At 32.3% G+C, this 21,098-nt stretch overlaps 2 protein-coding genes across 2 annotated transcripts; one reads left to right on the top strand and one right to left on the bottom strand.

Moving 5' to 3' along the window:
* Positions 1–2,916: 2,916 nt before the first annotated feature.
* Positions 2,917–6,370, bottom strand: LOC21396587 (putative serine/threonine-protein kinase). Its single transcript, XM_024167703.1, has 6 exons — positions 6,242–6,370; positions 5,314–5,429; positions 4,981–5,191; positions 4,541–4,760; positions 4,190–4,340; positions 2,917–3,469 (listed from the first exon to the last, which is right to left on the bottom strand). The coding sequence occupies exons 1-6, from the start codon at positions 6,315–6,317 to the stop codon at positions 3,071–3,073; spliced, it is 1,173 nt and encodes a 390-aa protein (XP_024023471.1). The 5' UTR covers positions 6,318–6,370; the 3' UTR covers positions 2,917–3,070.
* A 6,825-nt stretch (positions 6,371–13,195) lies between these two features.
* Positions 13,196–20,469, top strand: LOC21396586 (aminodeoxychorismate synthase, chloroplastic). Its single transcript, XM_010101320.2, has 14 exons — positions 13,196–13,214; positions 13,385–13,772; positions 13,915–14,046; positions 14,753–14,820; positions 14,992–15,056; positions 15,167–15,233; positions 16,120–16,338; positions 16,421–16,547; positions 16,769–17,097; positions 17,673–17,752; positions 17,874–17,976; positions 18,116–18,198; positions 18,907–19,521; positions 19,763–20,469. The coding sequence occupies exons 2-14, from the start codon at positions 13,439–13,441 to the stop codon at positions 20,241–20,243; spliced, it is 2,703 nt and encodes a 900-aa protein (XP_010099622.1). The 5' UTR covers positions 13,196–13,214; positions 13,385–13,438; the 3' UTR covers positions 20,244–20,469.
* Positions 20,470–21,098: the final 629 nt, after the last annotated feature.

Below are 21,098 nucleotides of genomic sequence, written 5' to 3'. Positions count from 1 at the left end.
CTATTTTTTCTTTCCCGGCAATTTGAGTGTTAGAATAGTAGTTTGCCATACTTTGTGTGTGTGTGCGTGTGTGTATTTATTACAGTAGACTGTATATTAGTAGATGATATTATTTTTATGACTTGTTTCAGAAAATAACTATGTTTGTGTTTGTGATTTGACAGTAGGCTGCATCAATGAATGAATTATGAAATTATGCGACGGGTGATTCAGAAAACAATTCAGAAGAATTGGACTACGTTGTAGCCCTTTTAGAACCCCAGATGTGCCTGATATATGTCTATTTTCATCCATTTTGCGACGGTCGTTATTCAAATGAGGTTTATTATAACAGTTAAGCAAGTTCAGAGAGTTGATTGTCAAAATAAAAAGTTTGGGCCGGGGTCGATGGGACTCCAATGTTCGGGACACAGGCAGGGGGGGAGGTGAAGAAAGACAGAGAAGATAGGGTAGGGAACTTGGAGTGAGAGGCAGCACTATATAAACCAACAAACACATGCAATAAAACTCGACGCCATTAATAATTTTTGAGATGCCATCCTTGAATATCGCATTTTGCAGAGCCTCATACATCGACGAGGTACCCTTTTGGTTGAAGGTAAATTCAGTTCAGGCCTATTTAGGTTTCCTACTTGGTAGAATATATGCAATAATAAAAGTTCTTATCTGTAATACTTGCATTGAGTACAAGGGAGCTTGATCAAGAAGTTGTAACGTGGGGGCAACAGGCAATGCGTGTTTGTTTTTTTTTTTTTTTTTAGGATATTTAGAAATTCTTTAAGAAAATGTTATGATTCAACATAAAGTTGAAATCTAGAGGATGATTATTTGTTACCCTGAAAGTATAGGTATAAAAAAAAAATTTTAATATATTTTTAATTTTCTTATTTATGGGGACATAGTTTTATTATTCAATTACTAAAGAGACACAATTATAATTTTTTTTTTCCTTTGCAAAATGGAGGCACGACTATAGGTTAGAATTAAAATTTTAAAATTTGAAAGGGACACGTGCCCCAACTGACTATATACCGTGTGGTCATTAATGTAGACCAACTGATTTAAATCTCTCGGTCAAGATCAATATCCCTTATGAAGCTTTAAAATGAGGACACCCTAGTATAGAATATCTCAATACATGATACTCTATATAATTCCACATGTGTAATGTTTTCGTTCAATTATCTCAACAAAAAAAAGTTTGCTGGTGCTCAGCAAACTTTTTTTCACGTCAATGCAATGAATCTGATTTCTTTAGAATAATGATTTTAATGGTTGTTTATAATTTAATAATAATATAAAACTTTTTTTTTTTCTTTTGATTAATAATTTAATGGTTCAGTCTGCTTAGTTGCTTTTAGTTTAAAGAACATTAATCTTCTCGATTGTTCAGGTCTGAACTTAAGTATTCTTTTTTATGGGGAAAAAAGAAAAAGAAAAATGGTCACCTGCGGCTGCAGGCTACCCAACCAGGGGGCCACCCACATCCACGTTGTTATGCACTTTAACAGAGATTGTACTCTCAATTCCCTTGCGAAAAAAAAAAAAACAATCTCAAAAGTCTCAAAAAGTAGATTCTATGTATGTATTTTAATTTCTGATCATACACTTTCATATGCTTTTCTTAGCACTAGCTAGCATTTTTATCTTTCTCTCTCCTTTTTCTCTTTTCTTTTTCCTCTTTTTAAGGAAATTTCTGATATAATAGAAAAAAATGAGCTATCTAGAGTTCTCTACTTTTTAATAATAGAGTTATATTAAATACTGTCTATTATGCATATATTTTTAATTTAATATGATTTTAATCAAATCTAACAGTCAGAATTTAATCCTACCAATAAATCGGTCTACCAAAAAAGATTTAAGTTTATCGAAACTAGAGGAAACTCTAGGCCATATTTACGTAAAATGCGAATTAATTATGTTTGTAGACTATGATATTGGAGATTTGATGTTTGTAGACTAAAATATTAGGGTCAATGCTTAACTGAGTTTTCCAGTATATTATAAATATATGATTTTCTTTGGCCGTCGAGCTATGTTGGGAAAATTTTATTTTAGCACCCTCTGTTATATTGAAATTTGAGTTTAATACTATCTGTTTTTGAAAATTTCATCTCAGTACTTCAATCTTTTAAAAAATATTTTTTTAGTATCTCAGAGCCATTTTTTAGAATATAAAAAAGACAAAATTACGTTTATTGTAAAAACTCATCTGTTGAACATAATTTAAAAAAATGATTTTAAATGAGGTTCTTAAAACACAACAACATCATGTTATTAACACAAGCCCTAAAACCAAAAAAAAAAAAAAAAAAAAAAAAAAAAAAAAAAAGAACAAACAAAACAAACAAAAAAAACAAAAAAACAAAACAAAAACGATGAAAAAAAGGAAAAAAAAACAAAAAAACAAAAGACAAAAAAGGAAAACAAAAAATTCAAAACAGAGCATCAACGTCTATTTTACACTAACTGAAAAAATGAAAAAAAAAAAAAAAATGAACCTCTTTTTTACATTAACCCTAAACTAAAGAAAATATAAAAGCAAAAACTTATACACACGACGTCCAAAAAAATTCTGATCAACAGATGATTTTTTATAATAACGGTAATTTTATCTTTTTGTGTCCTAAAAGATAACTCTGAGGTGCTAAAAAAATATTTTCTAAAAGGTTGAAGTACCAGCATGAAATTTTCAAAAACAGAGAATATCAAACTCAAATTTTGATATAACAGAGAGTACCATAATGAAAATTTTCTTATAATTTTTGTAAGATTCTAACTGAAAAGTTGTGTGTTCTTTTATTTATTTTTTAATGAACAAATTAGTACAAAAGATTTGAGAACTTGTATATCATAAAGTTTCTCTTGTAAATTGATATGATTAGAAATGCCCCCACACAAAAAATCAAAGAACCGTTAATTGATAATCTGTATCTAAGTAATAATTAGAAGCATAACTGTTTTCTTTTCTAGTAAATTAAAAGGGGGGGAAAAAAAAGAAAGAAAGAAAGGAAAGATTTTGACAACTAGTTCACCACAAAGAAGTTACGATTTATGATGTAGTGGATCATCGGAAATGGTAATTATTAGATTGTGGGCTTTGCATGCATGAAGTGCCTACTTGCATGGAAGTTGGTCTTTTGCCAATTTTAACGTCCATTATATTGTTTATAAGCCCTGGTCCAGTGATTTGCACATCATCAATTTTGATGTCGTTTTTCATCATTCTTATGGCCATTGACATAGTGGGCCGGAGCCTAGAATTCTCTTGCACGCAGAGAAGACCAACTTTTAGGAAATGAACTGCTTCTTCTTCTTCTTCTTCTTCTTGGTCTTCTTCTTGATCTTGGTGATCTTTTTCTTCTTCGCCATCTAGATCTGACGAGAAGTTTGCGCTATAAATGGTATTAGTAATGTTACTGTCTACTAGATCTATAAGCTTGTCACTTTTGTACATTTCCCATGCCTGCATAAAATTGAAAACCACACGTCAAGCATGTTACTACTATTTTTCGTGTACATTTTTGTTGTTTTTGTATATTATAGTGAAATAAATTTTTTCTGCAATAATAAGTGGCAACTGTTTTCAGACTTGAAACGATTGAGTCTTTTATTAATTTGCATGAACTTTTTCTTTCGATGAGAGAGTTTAACTAGCATCAAATTAGGTCTAAGACCCCTTAACAAAATCAAAATTTTTAGTTAAATATAGAGTTAAATAAATCAGCATGTACAATTAATATATATCAATATATATGGTGGGACCTTTAAAAGTCAAATACATCGACCTTTGCCATTTGCATATATACTAATTATTTAATAAATTGAAGAGAACGAAAGTTTTAACTTATTTAATTCGATTCCCACTTTTGTTACTTAAGGAATGGAGAGGAAAAGGACTGCCTTCCATTGTAACATCACTAATTAGAGAAGGCAAGAAAAAAAAAAAAAAGAAGAAAAAATTAGATGTGGATAGATTCAGATCATAATTAACAAATAGAAAGGGAAGGAAAACATGGACGTAAATAACATTTTTAATTTTTTTAATAATGTGGTATGATATAATTGGTAAGATACCATTTTAGATATTAAAATTAAACACGTGATCGAACCTCATGTTCGTTTATTCTATATGTGTGTACGTATTAATGTACATAACTTTGTGATTAATAGTCATATCATATACCTTCTCAACAAGGTAGTGTTCTCCTAGTTGTAGGTCGAAATCAACAGCTGATCTTCCACTCACTATTTCCAAAAGCAGAACTCCGAAACTATACACATCTGATTTTCGGGTTAGGCGCCCGCTAATGGCATACTCAGGAGAAAGATAGCCTCTTCAGCACCAAAAGGGAAAACAGGAAAAAAAAATATTAAATCAAATAACTAAATAAGAGGAATAATATAGAAAGAAAATGAACAAATATATATATATATATATATATAACAACCAAACAGGGAAAAAAAAAAAAAAGAGGCATAGAATTTAGCAAGATAACGAGCTTGAATTAAGCGTGAAATCAGGATCATGACTTACAGTGTCCCGGCAACTTTAGTAGTGATGTGAGAGATATTGTCGGGAAACAACTTAGAGAGGCCAAAATCTGAAATTTTGGGATTAAAATTCTCATCCAAAACTATATTGCTAGCTTTAATATCTCGATGCACAATGTGTGGTTGGACCTCCTCGTGAATATAGACAAGACCACGAGCAATTCCTAAACAAATTTTCCTCCTTGCTTCCCAACCAAGTAGGCCTTTAGTTTTCTCGCCACATATATAATATTGTAACCATGTGTATTAGTATGTATATATATAGCATATTAAAATTAAAGACACAAATATATATTCAACAATGTAACTACGTGCCACATCCATTGGTTATGGTATTTTAAGTACATATATAAGCTGGGTTGTGTTAAATGTGTTTTTGAGATTTCACTATAAACTCGAATAAAAAGAAATTTTGTTACATACCTAGCATAAGACGAGAGAGGTTGTTATTTTTCATGTATTCATAGACAAGAATTCGAAATGGACCGTCAACGCAACCGCCGTGGAGCTTAACAAGATTTTCATGGCTAATATTGGACAACGATGCAATTTCAGTCATGAACTCCTTGTCTCCTTGTTTTGAATCAGCCGAAAGAACTTTAACAGCTACTATTCTACCATCTTGAAGTCTTCCCTATTTAATAGATTATCATATATGTGTCAAAAGTTTTGTTTAGTTTGAGATCACAAATATATTGAGGGCTTGAATTTAATTTAGAAAAATAAGTACATGTAAAAATATATATGTTAATTTACTTTGTAAACGGATCCAAATCCGCCTTCACCGATCTTATTGGATGAACGGAAGCCATTAGTGGCTGATTTGAGCTCATTGTATGAAAATGCATTCACATTTTGAAGAATTTGTACACCTAGTTGATCACTCAAGGAGAGAATTAGTTAGCTCAACCACTTAATGTCAATCATTATCATGTAGGGCAAAAAATAATGTCAATGTCAATTCGTGCACGGCATTATTTGTGTCTCATGTCAACTATATATGTCATATATCTATATATGTTGTACATAACTATTTGTATATATATATATATATATATAGAACATATTCCATGGAAAAACAATTAATACATGCGAGATATTTGTACAACTTGCATATTTACTTTATTCCAACGATCCAAATTATTTGTCTTATACCAGGCAACTATGTAATTATCAATTATATTGATAAAAGAATATACTGCACATAAATGGAAAGGCTGCTATATCCAACTCACTAAATTTAATGATATGAAAGGTAGTTGAAAAGAAAAACTAACACTAGAAATATCAGCTATAGAAAATGGATTGTGATATTCCTTTTATGAGATTTCCTGATGATTTATGAACTGATTATTCGGAATTATTATTAAATTTATACAAGAAATAAATATTAACCATGACATGATCATCATCTCTCTCTTATTACAGAGGATCGAAGATCTATTTCTTATACATACATACATACATATATATAGAGATATAAGTATTATCTTCATATATAGAAAGAAAGCATAAATATGAAGCGGAAAAGGAGGAAAATCGAAAACAAAAACAAATGAATTTAAGGATGACCAGAAAAAATCAATCAAAAATAGCTGAAATCAATCAAAGGCTTCTGCAGGTAATTATGAATATAAAGATATATTTGTGTATCAGTATATATATATATATATATAATATTTACCTCGGAAGGCTTCTTCATCGTTGATTGCTGATGAAGAGAAGAAGCACTTTGATGAGCAAAGAAAAGAAAACTTCATTTCTATGAAACGGACGTACGTGATCTTCTCGTGATCTTCTCTTCGGGAGTAAAACGTACGTATATACCTATATTATATATAACGATCAGAAGTTTGCTTGCAGTTCTGAGTGGTCAGAAGGAAAATTATGAAATGATATATATATATATATATATATATATATATATCCCAAATCGAAATCAGCTGAGGTAGTTTTTAGCTGATGGAGATATATATTATTTAAAATAACGTCATTAATTATATATATATATTTATTTATATATACTAATAGTAATCATTAGAGCCATTGAAGGTTTCTTCGTATTGACTAGTTGGCAACGGACGAAATGAAAGTCATAAATTAAATTAAAGAACACATGAAAAACATTTTGATAAAATTGCGAAAATTGCCAGATTACGGAAATGCCCTTGGTGGGGTTTTATCTTACGTAGTGATCTTTGAATTGTGTTTTTATTTGTTTCACACTGATCAATTCTATTTCTATCAATTTATAGTCTAATATAGAGGGAGGCGGCTGGTAATTTTACAAAGTGCCAATAATGACATTTAATTTAGATAGCTAACTGCACCTAATATTGTCTTATTTATGACGTATATATAGTGTGTGTGTTTTTTTTCCTCTTTCTCCTATCATGTTAAGCACATATATTATAATGTACTATACGTTGCATGTAATTGTGTGTATGTGTGTTTTTTTTTTTTTTTTTCGGGGAAAAAAACGTATTATATTCCGTTCACTTCACCGATTCGAGTTTTGCTACAGTAAAAATCTCTCAGAAACAGTCACATCTAACTTTTTTGCTACAGTAAAAAGCTCTCACATAAAGTCACGTCTCAACTCGAATTAAAAACTTGAATCAGCAAACTAAACGTGCCCTAAGTATGGTCTGCAACCAAACTGATCCAAACTAGGGAACCAATGTATGCTTGGCAATCCTAGCGGAATAAAACGAAGACTAGCGGAATAAAACGAAGAGAAGCAAACGAATATTGTTAAAGTATAAAACTATTGTTGGCCCACCTCGTAACAACTTAAGTTTTTAAGGTGGATTGGTAAACTAACATGGTATCAGAGCATGCCTAGTTTTGTAATGTTGGGTCCCCCAATATCGACTTATTCGCAGCGGTTTGGCATGGTCCACGCTATGCGTGAGGGGGCGTATTAGAATCTCATATTGGCTGGAGATATTGGCATGATCCACTTAATAAGGTGAGGGCAATCCTCCCCTAACAAGCCGGTTTGTCAGGTTGAGTTAGGCCCAATATCCTTTGATTTCTGTAAAATGACCCAACAATAATTTTACACTTTAACACTCCCCTTCACATGTGGGCTGGACAATGAGTATTCGTGTGGGTAAAATAATTGGAAAGCCCAACACGTGAATATTTAAGCCCGATGTATATTAAAGACCCAACACACATGATGACAATTTTTAAATGGGGATAAAAAGTGCAATTATGGGGGTTTGAACTCAAGACCTCCCGCTCTGATACCATTTTACATAAATCAAATGATATTGGGCCTAACTCAACCTGACAAAACCGGCTTTGTTAGGAAATGATTGCCCTCACCTTATTAAGTGGATCATGCTAATATCTTCAGCCAATATGATATTCTAATAAATATGTGACACTATAGTAATCCAGAAAAACTAATTACATTGAAAAAAGGAGTTTCTAAACTCAAGCACGGCTAAAAGTTAAGCAACGATCAAGTTCCAAACTTGGCAGTCAAGAATTTAGCTAGATAGAGTGATCATACGAGCCACGCGGATACTAATTTATCAAGAGTTGATTTATTGTCGAATCACATAATTTGATCGGTAAAATTTGATAATCAACTTGGTATTCATGTATATATGTACAATATATTCAAGTTATTTACCAAATTTTATCTAAATATTGATGTGAAAGTTGGCGGCCCGGAGACGTATCTATATATAATATATATATATATATATGTATAAATTATTGTTCCCTAGCAATTATAAGATTCAGTATTAATCAGTTGACCTCGTTCATTTCACCGATTTGAGTTTCAGTTTTAAGTTTCTACAGTAAAAAGCTCTCAAAAAATGTTACATTTAACTTTTTTTGTTACAGTAAAAAACTCTAAAAAAATATCACATCTCAACTCGAATCCGTAAAGTGAACGAGACATAAATCTGACTGGATACAATCATATGTATCCCACCCCAAATCAAAGCCCACTTTAAGAGCCAGAGATTAATTATTATTTGTCGAGCTCAATTTTATCTTATTTGTAGAGTTAGATATACACAACTCAAGAAATTTCACAGATAAATCTTCCATGTGTTTTTTTTTTTTTTTTTGCTTGAAAAATCTTCCACATGTTTTACTTGAACCAATAATTAAGCTGTTTTGTTTTATTGTAATGTCTTTGTATTTAAAAAATGAATAAATAAATTTCACCTCAAGGTTGTGAGCTCGGATAGTTATGTAGCCGACACTACAGATGTACCTTTTATTTATTGTTTATTATTATTATAGATTATAGATAATCCTGCAAAGGCGCAAAATTGACCAGCAAAGTTTGGTTAATTGAATATTACTTGATTGAAGGTCAACCATTACCAATTCAATAGAAATGCAACAGTAAACTTGGCTCATCCTGTAGAGACGAGGAATATGGTTAGGTCCCAATGACTCCCACAACTTTGATTTTGAACTCAACTAAAGACTGGGTCAATTTTGCAACTCTATGACTGTTTTTGAGTTGTTTTTTTCACGTTTTTCGAGATAAAAATGAAAATATGAGAAAAACAGTGTTTGACACAATTAAAGACAAAAAACATAAATAAAAATGATTTTTTAATTTAGTGTAAAATGAAAGATAAATAAAAAATGACTTTTAGTCACTTTTTATTTTTTGTTTATGTTTTCTCCTCTCTCGAGCAAAGAGAGACATTAATGGATTTTTTTATAATGAAAATAATCTCTTGATAAAAATATCAAACACATTTTCAAAAATGATTACTGTTTGAGATTGATAACGTTTTCATTTACATTTTCATACAAAAAATAAAATTATTTTAAAATAAGTTCCAAGCACATCCTATGTATGCCTAGATGTTCCCCACCTCCCTCACCCTCGTTCTCTCTATATATACACACACATATACACATGTACAAATTTATAATAATTATGTTTTTATCAGTAGTTACCTATTAAATATAGAAACATAATGATATAACGTGATAAGAATCTAATCTCATTTATTATCATATGTTTTTTTATCAACTACTTAACTTTTTACTACCGTAATATGCCACAGTTAAAATAATAATATTATTTACTAATAAATAAATATCAGAATAACTATTACAACTACATCCGTGTGTGTTTATATATAATATGTGTGTATATATGATTTCAGAAGTAGAAAAGCATATATATTTTACAAATTAGTCGTTATGGAAAGTATTCAAGTAACTCTATCTCACGTGTTCAACGGACTAATATGGTAGAAAATTAAATATACTTTTCAATTCTGTGGATTGATCAGTTATCTGTGGTTAAATATTATTGCATGAATAAGACAAAGCTTGAAATTAAAACGACATTGTTCATCAGTCTGTTCTTTATTAATTAGCTTCTATAACTTAGCTGAGCTAGCTATATATAGGTATAGAAACTGTCTTTTGGCCAATATTGTAATCAAATATGTTGCCCATTTATATGCACCGATAAATATACATATGTTAATTATCATAAACTGGAATTAATGTTGTCCACAAAAAGGATTTACTGAGAGAAAAAAATGAGAGAAAAATGAATAAAAACTCAATCAATCGACTGAGTGTATTTCCTGTATATTTAGTATTACAAAGAGATTTGTTACATCAGAAACAGAATTCCAGTTCAGCTTAGCTAAATAACAAATTCTGTTGTAATTAATTTTACAGCATCGTTCATTTTACCGATTTGAGTTTTTAGTTTTAAGTTTCTACAGTAAAAAGTTCTCAAAAAATATCACATCTAACTTTTTCTGCTACAGTGAAAAGCTTTCAGAAAATATCACATCTCAACTCAAATTAAAAATTTAAATCCGTAAAATGAACGAGACCTTAACTTATCAATTTGTCTCGACATCCACACAAAAATTCCAGGTCAAACTTTCTAGCGATGTCATATTCCAGTGGAAATCTAGATTTTCCACGAGAGCCGCCCACCATAAACCTTTTCAGAAAGACCAAAGTTTTCTTTTATGTTATATAGAATTTCCTAATTAAAAGAGTATATACAGACAATAATATGTGTTGGGTCAAAATATCTACTAGTATTAACTATTAAGCCATCTATGAGCTGGGGAGCACAACAATACAATAATTTAGAATATTTATTTCAGAAGTACCATCTAGAAATATTATTTCTTTCATAAAAAATGTAATAATATTCTTTCAGAAAGTTCTTGATCACTATGGGACTTTGGCCAACTCTGTGCATGATTTATTAATTCTCGAGCGGCCTTTTATCAATGATGGATCTAAAGTACTGGCTCCTAAAATTCTTGAGGTCTTAGATTCTTCCTTTACAGAATTGGATTAAGATCAATATACTGGTATAGTTGCTAATGGACTTTTGGAATGTTTAGATTGCGTTTGGTATGAGAGTTTAAATTAGAGTAGTTTTAGTTTTAAAACTAGATCTATGATTTATGGTTTGAACTTTGCATCTAAACTATAGTTATGGAACCAGAATCAGAACTAGATGTTTGAACCATCTAAAATTAAGAGGGAGGTGGTTTTATTTTTTTAAGGTGATTCTGGTTTAAAACATCACATAAGAAGTCAAACATTGAACCAGAACTATCCAAACCAAACACTGGTTTTCAAGAACTATTTTTTACTTTTTACAAATAAACAAATGTTTGAACTAGAATCATGGTTCCGGTTCTAGAACCCTCATGACATACTCCACACATTAGGGGTTTTGAAAAATTTGTTTAGTTAAGCCTGGGAGCAATGAATGCCTTTGAGGCTAACTTTGGGAAATTATTTCAGCCATATCTTATGCTAATTAAAAAAAATAGAGAAAGTTGTTCAATATATTTTTATGCGTGAGTCTAAATTTTAACGTTTTATTCTGAGTTAACACCGTTTTGATTAAAATGACTAAAAATCAATTGATCAATGTTTATAGGTCAAACATTAAAGGAGTACCATTTAAAATAATATTTGTCTCGTTTAAGAATACATAAAAGAGCTTAAGGCTCTTATTATTGGACTATCTCGTGAGCTTGTCACTTATCAACACCTCATCCTTCGTCTATTTTTTTAAATCTATATCTATCTCTATAACATACATAAAAGAACTGAACTTTTTTCCATCCATCTTTCTCCATTTGTTACTTGTTAATTCTTACTTTTTTGTATTTTCTTTTTTCTAATTCTTTCTTTTTGCTTATTTTTTTGAAAACTCTTTTACAATTTATTTACTGTAGTGTGTTTTTTTAGAATTTTTTTTCTCACTTTGCTCCTATTAAAATAATTACTTTCAAATGTGTACTTACTCCATCTTTTTTATTTTTATTAATATCACCTCTACATTATAATTATTTTCTGGTAAGAACTAATGTTTAGTTATTAAATTAGCTTTTCAATGGTTTGATTTGGAGTATGAATAATTTTGTGTCACTTATTAAAATTTTTAATCTAATTTATAATCTATACATAATAATTTATTAATCTAACAATACATAAAAGAGGCAAGCTCTCCACTACTTTTTTTTATCTTTATTTTTTTGGGAATTTTTGTATATTTTAATTTTTTGTGTGCTTTTTAAAAATATATTATTACTCACTTGATTTTTATGAGAGTAATTTTTCACACGCGATCCTATTTTATTTTTAGTTGATTAAAATAATTTTCTTCAAATATATCCTTACTTATTTTTTTGTCAATTGTTATCTTTATACATATTCTTTTTTAAAATAAATTAAAAAAATCTTTAAATAGTTGTATAAATTAATTTCTCATTATTCGGTAAGCAATAAACCTTTCAGTTGTCTCTAACACAATAATACATGCCATACACATTACAAAACTTACAAAACTAGTTAACTATTAAGGGCCCGTTCGGTTTGCTAATTTGAGTTTTTAATTCGAGTTGAGATGTGATGTCGTGTGAGAGTTTTTTACTGTAGTAAAAAAGTTAAATGTGACTATTTCTGAGAGCTTTTTACTGTAGCAAAACTCGAATAAACGAAATGAACGGGACCTAAAAAAGTTAATTGTCTCTCTCTCATTTGAACTTTTATTTTTTAAAATTTTATATTTACATTTAACACAATTTATTTTATACCTCAAAAATTTTACCTCTCTTTTACTTGTTTTCACCCCGTAGTTCAGTTATGCCCCGACCCTTGCCCTCGCACCCATGACTAATTGTTTTTGCTCCGCCTCTGCCTCCATCAGCGCTCGGCGGTTGGTTCATGATTGGGAGAGTGGACGACAAAGGAGGAAAGGAGAAGTAGATGTTTAATTCATGAATTCAAAATTATAATTGAGAATTATTTTAGTTCATAAATTTAAAATTATGATTTAAAATTATTCTTAATTTATATATATTTTATTAAAAAATATACTATAATAAATTATAAATTATAATTTAAATTATAAAAATTCTCGTACCAAATGACAATGAACGAACACCTACCTACAAATACCATCGGATCTAACGGTTCAATGAATCTGCCACTGTCCGTTTAAGGCTATAAGCTCACGTGGGTCCCACCTCGATCCTTTTTTACGCCAACACCCACTCACCTACCGAAAGCCCAAAAAGGCCCAAACTCTCTCTCTCTCCCCTTTCAACCGCCTCTAGTTCCTCTACCACAATTACTTTCCCTCTCATCGAATCTCTGCCTCTCAGGTTTGGTTTCCTTCTTTACCTTTCTTTTTTTTTTTATAAAACAAAAAAAAAATTTATTTCTTGTCGTTTCTCCTTTTCTTACAACTTTTGTTACGCTTATGACTCTGTAGAGGAGATTTGAGAAAGATGATTGTTGTTTTTTTTTTTTGCCCCTTTTGTTTGCTGTATAGGGGGTGAGTTTTTGTGGTCTGGTGCTTAATTTGGCATACCCGTCACAGAGAAAGATGAACTTCTCTTTGTGCGCGCCGTCTTCTGATCTTAGATATCCTTATAATGAAGTTGTGAGGTCTACGGATTTTAGTCTAATGATGTCCAAACCTTCTCTGAGGATTGAAAATGTCATCAAGAGAGATATTTCCCAAGTGTCTTCTAATCCGGAGGCTGGAAAGGCGGTGATGTCAAGCAATTTGATGCCTAAGCAGTTAGAAGGATCGTTCATGGCAAAAAAACAGTTTGATGATCACGTTCATAAGACAGAATGTGTCAGAACATTGCTGATTGATAACTATGATAGCTACACGTACAATATTTACCAGGAGTTGTCTGTAATTAATGGCTGTAAGCTCTCTCTCTCTCATGCGAGATTCTTTTACATTGTGATCTGCTTTGATCTTCTATAATGGTGTTTTTGTTTTTTTCAGAGCATTGTTGGGAAAGAAAATGAATTTTGACACCTCTTGTTGGCTTGTTTTTGTGTCAGTACCTCCTGTGGTGGTGCGAAATGATGAGTTGACTTGGGAGGACGTCTACCATTACTTGTACGAAGAAAATGCGTTTGACAACATCGTTATATCACCTGGACCTGGTTCTCCAACATGTCCGGCAGATATAGGTTAGAATAGTTAATTTATCTTGCAAAACTGTATATTTTCTGCTAATTTTACCCTTAATATATCTGCACTAGTAGTAAAAAATTGGTTACATGAAGTGCAATGATGAAAGTGCGCTGCTTGTACGCTCCCTGTAGGAAAAGACAGGAATAATAGAATTGAGACTGAAGAATAGAACCAAAGGAGAGAAAACTTAGAATTCTAGGAATAAAACGACAATCCGTTAATATGTGTGGTTGAATAGATAAACACTCACACAATATTATTTGATGGATCTGTCACATTTCTCTCTTTATCGTTGTATCACATGCTTTTCGTAAGTTATCGTGCTCTTGACTCTTGAGTCTCATTTGGTACATGTTTGTTCTCAAACATGTAGAGCCCGTTTGGTTGGAGGATTCGTTCCCTAATTCGAATATGGTTCATGGATCGCTACAGTATTTTCTCTCACAAAAAACACACGTAAATAAAAAATGATTCTAATCTCATGGTTCTAATTCATGAACCAAACGGGCTCATAGTTTATACCTGTAGATATTATTTATTTATTTTTTCTCTCATTCATAACAATAAAATTTTGTTTCTTACAAGAAAAGAAGTAAAAAAATTTCCACACGCTCTGTTCTGTTTCTGTCTGCATTTGTTTTCAAGAAAACTTCCTATGATCATTATAATCATTACATGTTTAGGTATTTTTAAATATTTCAGGAATCTGTCTTCAACTGCTACACAAGTGCTGGGATATCCCCATTTTGGGGGTTTGTCTTGGACATCAAGTAAGTCTCGTTTTCCATGCCTACAATTTGCTGTCTACCAGTTATTTTGTGTCTAAATAATAATTTAATCAAGCATGCATGTATACATTGTATAGTCAACATGATGGTCAAGAACACACATGCTGAGTGGTTTTGCAACATGTTTTGATTACTTTTCTCCTGGACGAACAGGCCTTAGGTTATGTTCATGGCGCTAATGTTGTGCACGCATCTGAACCCATCCATGGTCGCTTAAGGTACCTTTAAATACTGTTATGATCTTATTTTGTTTTGTCCTTTGCAACGTGTTTGTGACTAAGGTTTTTGTACTGAAGCTTTGTCATCTTGACTTTTCATCTCCATTCAGTGAAATCGAACACAATGGATGCAGCCTGTTTCATGACATCCCCTCTGGCCCAAACTCAGGATTTAAGGTCAGCATTTCAAAGAGTTTAAAATTTTTTCTCTTCTCAAAATTTAACTTGGACTTTAACTTCCCTTGGTCTTACAAGTTTGTTGTCCATGACATGCGCTTTGGTAAATGGTAACGCTGCAAGGTAGAAATTCTTAAGGCCTCCTAAATGAGCATATTTGAAATTTCAACTGTATTGAAAGATTTATTGGTAGCTTTTGCTGTATAGGTGATTGAATGCTTTTTACTATATTGTTGGTTGAAAGGAAATTCTGTTGGATTGAATGCTTTTTACTTTTCCTTTTGGGTTAAAAGGAAATTTTGTTGGATTTGCAGATAATTTGCTAGTCAATTGCAAGTTGAAAAGTAATTACACTTAATTAAATATACATTATTGCAAGATCTATCTTTACTGATACAAGTAAAATTGCATTTATTTCCATGTATAAAAATCTTTTTTCATAGAGAAGATCATGTGTTTTTGGAACTTAACAAACTGCATCTACCCTGGGAAGATGTGTTCACAAGCAGTAATCTATCCGTTTATTTACTCAGCCCAACCTAAAATTTTGTTTTTATTATTTGCTTTTTGAAGAAAAGTTGCAACTGCAAAATTGAACGATCTTTCTGGTGGGTAGAAAAAGTATAATTTTGACTGTTTTACTTATGTACAGAGTAACAAACACTTTAATTCTATCTGTTGTGCCGATGGCTTTAAGTAACAAACACTTTAATTCTATCTTTCGTGCTGATGGCTTTGTTTCTCAGGAAATCCATGGAACGAAAGATCCTGAATTTGGAACCTTCTAAACCAAATATATTGTGTTAAACAAGGGTATTCATGTTTGGGTGGCGGCTCAAAATCAGCCTCATTGATCCTAACTGCTGTTTGTTTCAACTAATTTCAGGTGGTTCGATATCATTCTCTTATAATTGATGATGGGTCACTACCAAATGATCTCATTCCTATAGCATGGACATCTTCCACTGATGCACTTTCTTTTCTTGGGACACATGAGCTTGATGTTACCCCTGACACTTCCGCCGATTTTTATCCAAACAGCGTGAAAGGAAAAAAGGTTCTCATGGGCATCATGCATTCCACCAGGCCTCATTATGGTGTGCAGGTGTGCTGCATTCTAATTTTGCTTCTTATTATGGCAATCTTATTCCCGTGCTAGACTATTGACTTTATATTTGACACTCCAGTTTCATCCAGAAAGTGTTGCAACTTGTCATGGAAGGCAAATATTCAAGAATTTTAGAGAGATTACGGAGAATTATTGGCGGAGATTGAAGCCAAAGTTCACCAAACAAAGGGGTTTCCCATATGCTGGTAAACTAAAACTCTTTCAAAAGATGTTTTCTCTTGATCTTTCTTCTTTGGTGTGATTTAAGAATTAATTTGGATCAAGAAGCTATTTAATGTACCTTAAAGGTATACATTGTTACCAATGTTCTAAGCTATTTATTTTACATCTTTTTATTTTTTCTGCCTTTGCTTTTGATTTACAAGGACATTCATGTAATATTTTCTGAGTAATAAACCTTTTTTAGCATGCATGCAGATGCCAAATGCTAATGGACTGCTAAGAGAAGTTTCCGAAGGCAGGCAGCTAGCAATTAATCTGGATAGTCGACGATATAATGAAGCTTTTAGAAGTGGCCAATCAGTGCATAATGTAGATAAGAATAGTTGTTTTGGTATGTTTAAGATGGTAGATCTTTCCCATCCAAACATTGGCGTCAAACACCTAAAGTTGAAGTGGAGGAAATTTGACTGCTTGGCTGGTAAAGTTGGCGGAGCAAGAAATATTTTCCTTGAATTTTTTGGACGTAATTCTGCTGAGAGCACCTTTTGGTTGGACAGTTCCTCAACAGAGAAGGTTTCTTAATTTACCAATTACTATTGACTTTACATGCTAATGAAACATTTTAGTGAATTTTTTTTTCATTATTTTTTTTTCTTATGTTACAGTACATTATAAAGTTTTGCTCTCCAACCAACGATCGTACTACCTACGTAAACCTAGGACTCAATACATTAAAAGCAACTCACATACCCACTAAACACCAATTGAGCTAATCATATCTAAGTACTAGTATTATGATTAATCTCGTCACTTTTTTAGTAAATTTTGCTTGCTTTTACTTTCAGAGCTGTCATTTATGCTGGCATTGGTTTTCTGTCATATTGTTGAAAATGTGATGGGATGGTCAAAAATATCGTAGAAAAGTTGGATGGTCTAACTAAGATTGATAAAGCAATATAATGGAATATACAGTTATCTAACAGTAGAATTATATGTGCAAATGATTTGGATTTTGATCTTTTCATGCAAAATTTATCATTTATGGGGATTTATTTCTAGAAGTGTTCCTACCTTGGTTTTGCTGAAGCTCATATGTTCGTTTTTCTTTTCCAATGTTGAAAATTTCAATTTGCTATTTTTATATTCAGGGAAGAGCGCGCTTTTCGTTCATGGGAGGCAAAGGTGGATCTCTTTGGAAGCACATGACATTTAAATTATCAGATGAAAGGTTTAAACTATGATTTTGCTCATCTTTGTAGTCTTTTGCTTTTGGTTTGTTGTATATAATGTTGACTTTGATGAGTTTCAAAATGAACTTTCGTCTCTCTGCTTTCATGTCCATTTTTCAGTGATACGGCTTCAAAAGCTGGAGGTTATCTAACAAGTGAAGATGCTCAAGGCTCTACCGTGGAAACATTTCTTGAAGAAGGTTTTCTTGATTTCTTGAAAAAGGTATTTTGATAAAAAAAAAATATATTGCCTACTGTGTCGTGCCTCTTCTGTAATTTGAAAATAATTTTGTTTTTATCTACATTTATATGTTTACGTGATACAGGTGAATTAATCTGTTTTTACTTGATCTTTGTTCTAGGAACTCCTGTTAATCCGTTATGATGAAAAAGATTATGAAGGATTGCCATTTGACTTTTATGGCGGATATATTGGTTACATGGGGTATGCAGTTAAGTCTTTAAATTAATGACGAGAGAACTATGTTTATGTTAGATTATCTTGCTTGTTTCACGTGTCATGTCCGTTATTTAACAGGGTAAGAACTAATATTTTTAATCAAGCAGTAAATTGTAATTTCTTTTTAAACTCATCCCATGTGTTTGTGTGTGAGCTTTATTTTTCTTTGGGGCATTTTTTTTTTCTTGCCTAGTTTGAAGCTTCCTAAATGGTTAAATGCTGTTTTACCAATGTAAGTTTCTTCTTTCGTTTTCGTATTATGTCCCTGTAATGTCAGAAACTGAAACTTGACGATGATCGTGTTTATCTTATATTGTTACTAGTCGGGAAGCAGGTTTCCATCTTTAAATCCAGGCATTGTGTAATTAGCTCCATCTTATTCATGCCTTTGAAATGCTGATTTGTACCTAGCTTTCACTTAACTAAACGGAGAGTGAATAAAGGAGTCTTCATGGGACTTTAGTATTTTTCTCAAGCTAAAAGTGTTATAATTTCGCAAATTTTATCCTATTAAGGGTCTTGATGATGATATCATGGCTTCTTAGAGACGTAGACCAATTGTTCTCTCTCCCTCTCTCTCTCTCTCTCTCTCTCTCTCTCCAGGCATTTAGGATTTTGATATTTTTTTGGTTTCTTCCATCGTCATTCCGTTTTATAATATAGGTCTTTATGTCCATTAGTTTTGTGATGCAGGTATAACCTCAAAGTTGAATGTGGCATGGTATCAAATCGCCACAAATCCAGAACTCCAGATGCTTGTTTTTTCTTCGCCGATAACCTCATAGCTATTGATCACTGCAATGGCGATGTTTACGCAATGTGTTTACATGAGGGAAGCACAACTCCGTCATGGTTGGAGGAAATGGAACAGAAACTTGTGAAAGTTGAAGCTTCTGTTAAAAGAGGCAGAGAGGAACAAACTCTATGGGCTCTAAGAAAATCTACATCTAAGGAAGGTTTTGTTTGTGATAAGTCCAGAGAGGACTATGTAACAGATATTGAGAAGTGTCTGGATTACATTAAAGATGGAGAGAGCTACGAATTGTGTCTAACTACTCAACTCAGAAAGAGAATTGGAGACATAGATTCACTAGGACTATACCTTCACCTGAGAGAAATAAACCCGGCCCCATATGCTGCCTGGCTTAATTTTTCAAGGGAAAACCTATCCATCTGCTGTTCTTCACCGGAGAGATTCCTAAGATTGGACAGGAACGGCATATTGGAAGCGAAACCCATTAAGGGCACCATAGCTCGTGGTGCGACACAAGAGGAAGATGAACGGTGCAGACAGCAGTTGCAATACAGGTAGTATGATCTCTTGTTCAATAGCACAGGAATCTGTTTGCCAGTATTGTTCGGTCAATTGATTATGATTTTCCTTCATTTCATTTGGCAAAGGGAAAAGGAATCTTTTTCAGAATACGAGCCTTTTTTTTAGCCTTAATTTACTTGCATAAAGGACTAACAAGAATACGCAAATGTTCAGGTCTCTGATAGATTCTAATTTATTGCCTCTGAACTAATAGTATTCCCTTTCTCTTAACAGTGAAAAGGACCAAGCCGAAAATTTGATGATTGTTGATCTTCTAAGAAACGACCTTGGGCGAGTTTGCGAGCCCGGTTCTGTCCACGTGTCCCGTCTTATGGATGTGGAATCATATGCGACAGTGCATACCATGGTCAGCACGATTCGTGGAAAAAAGTGGGAAGACATAACTGCAGTCGATTGTGTAAGAGCAGCATTTCCAGGTGGTTCAATGACAGGTGCACCGAAGTTGAGATCAATGGAGCTTCTTGATTCTCTAGAGAGCAGCTCCCGAGGTATCTACTCGGGCTCTATCGGGTTCTTTTCGTATAACCAGACATTTGACCTGAACATTGTGATTAGAACCATTGTGATTCATGAGGGTGAAGCTTCGATAGGTGCGGGAGGGGCCATTGTTGCTCTGTCGAATCCCGAAGACGAATACGAAGAAATGATCTTGAAAACACGTGCTCCAGCAAAAGCTGTGATGGAATTTCTCTAGGGAGTTTGATCTTAGAGGAGTTATTCATGTTTAATTTGTACCTTTGTCCCATTGAAAAGTCTAGTATCACAAAAGAATCTTTATGCAGACCTGTACAAGTAGCAGGGCTTCATATATACGTATAGTTTGGCTTGTTAGGTTAATAATTTGTTTTGTCAAAACAATAAATTAAAAGGTGATTCTGATTCTTGATAACCACTACACTTGGCTGAATTTGAGTTTCCTACCCCCGAAAAAGAGAAATTAACATAATTTTCTTAGGTGATTTTTTTAAATGTTGGATTTAATTAATATCACACTAAAATAATAAAAATTTGATGGTCGAAAACAAGTACCCTATGAAAGAATTCTTAAATTTCTTATTCTTGGCTTGTTAGAAATGCAAAATAAGGTTGGCTATGTTAAGCATCTATTTTGATTACTTTTGGCATTTTCTGCATGAAGAATTTATACACGAAAAAGGAAAAATGAAAAAGAAAAACCATGACTTTCATGCTAAATTTCCAGAGGGGTTTTTCTTGTTGAATAAAATAAAGAAATAATCCAAATGGTTACCACGTTTTTCCAACAAAAACAATGCTGCATGCATACACAAGAGGAGCAACTAAAAGTCAAAACAAAGTCATTGACCCAGAAAAACAGAAGTCAAATCAAAGTCAATTTATATATTTATCTTTTTTTCTTTTTCTGGAATCTATTAATTATTTTCCTCTAGTTATTTGCAATTGAGGAAAACAAAGTCCTTTCTTATTTTAATCAAAAGAAAGCACATATGTTATATTGTGTGTTATCCTCTCCTATATCAAAGACAACACTTGATATTGAATCCATAATTCCTGTCCAAAGCCCCCCTCC

The sequence above is a fragment of the Morus notabilis genome, unplaced genomic scaffold, assembly GCF_000414095.1.
Source record: "Morus notabilis unplaced genomic scaffold, ASM41409v2 Scaffold1412, whole genome shotgun sequence".
Taxonomy (NCBI): Eukaryota; Viridiplantae; Streptophyta; class Magnoliopsida; order Rosales; family Moraceae; genus Morus; species Morus notabilis.
The sequence above is the reverse complement of the archived record's forward strand: the minus strand, read 5'-3'. Positions and strand labels throughout refer to the sequence as shown.

What these genes read in the sequence shown, in the direction of transcription:
- LOC21396587 (XM_024167703.1), bottom strand. Translation starts at nt 6,317, where the DNA reads ATGAAGTTTTCTTTTCTTTGCTCATCAAAGTGCTTCTTCTCTTCATCA. An exon ending in GATTTGGATCCGTTTACAAA is followed by an intron (nt 5,192 to 5,313) that starts GTAAATTAACAT and finishes TCTATTAAATAG; the next exon opens with GGAAGACTTCAAGATGGTAG. An exon ending in CCTCTCTCGTCTTATGCTAG is followed by an intron (nt 4,761 to 4,980) that starts GTATGTAACAAA and finishes AGAAAACTAAAG; the next exon opens with GCCTACTTGGTTGGGAAGCA.
- LOC21396586 (XM_010101320.2), top strand. Translation starts at nt 13,439, where the DNA reads ATGAACTTCTCTTTGTGCGCGCCGTCTTCTGATCTTAGATATCCTTAT. An exon ending in GTTGTCTGTAATTAATGGCT is followed by an intron (nt 13,773 to 13,914) that starts GTAAGCTCTCTC and finishes TTTTTGTGTCAG; the next exon opens with TACCTCCTGTGGTGGTGCGA. An exon ending in AAGGGGTTTCCCATATGCTG is followed by an intron (nt 16,548 to 16,768) that starts GTAAACTAAAAC and finishes AACCTTTTTTAG; the next exon opens with CATGCATGCAGATGCCAAAT.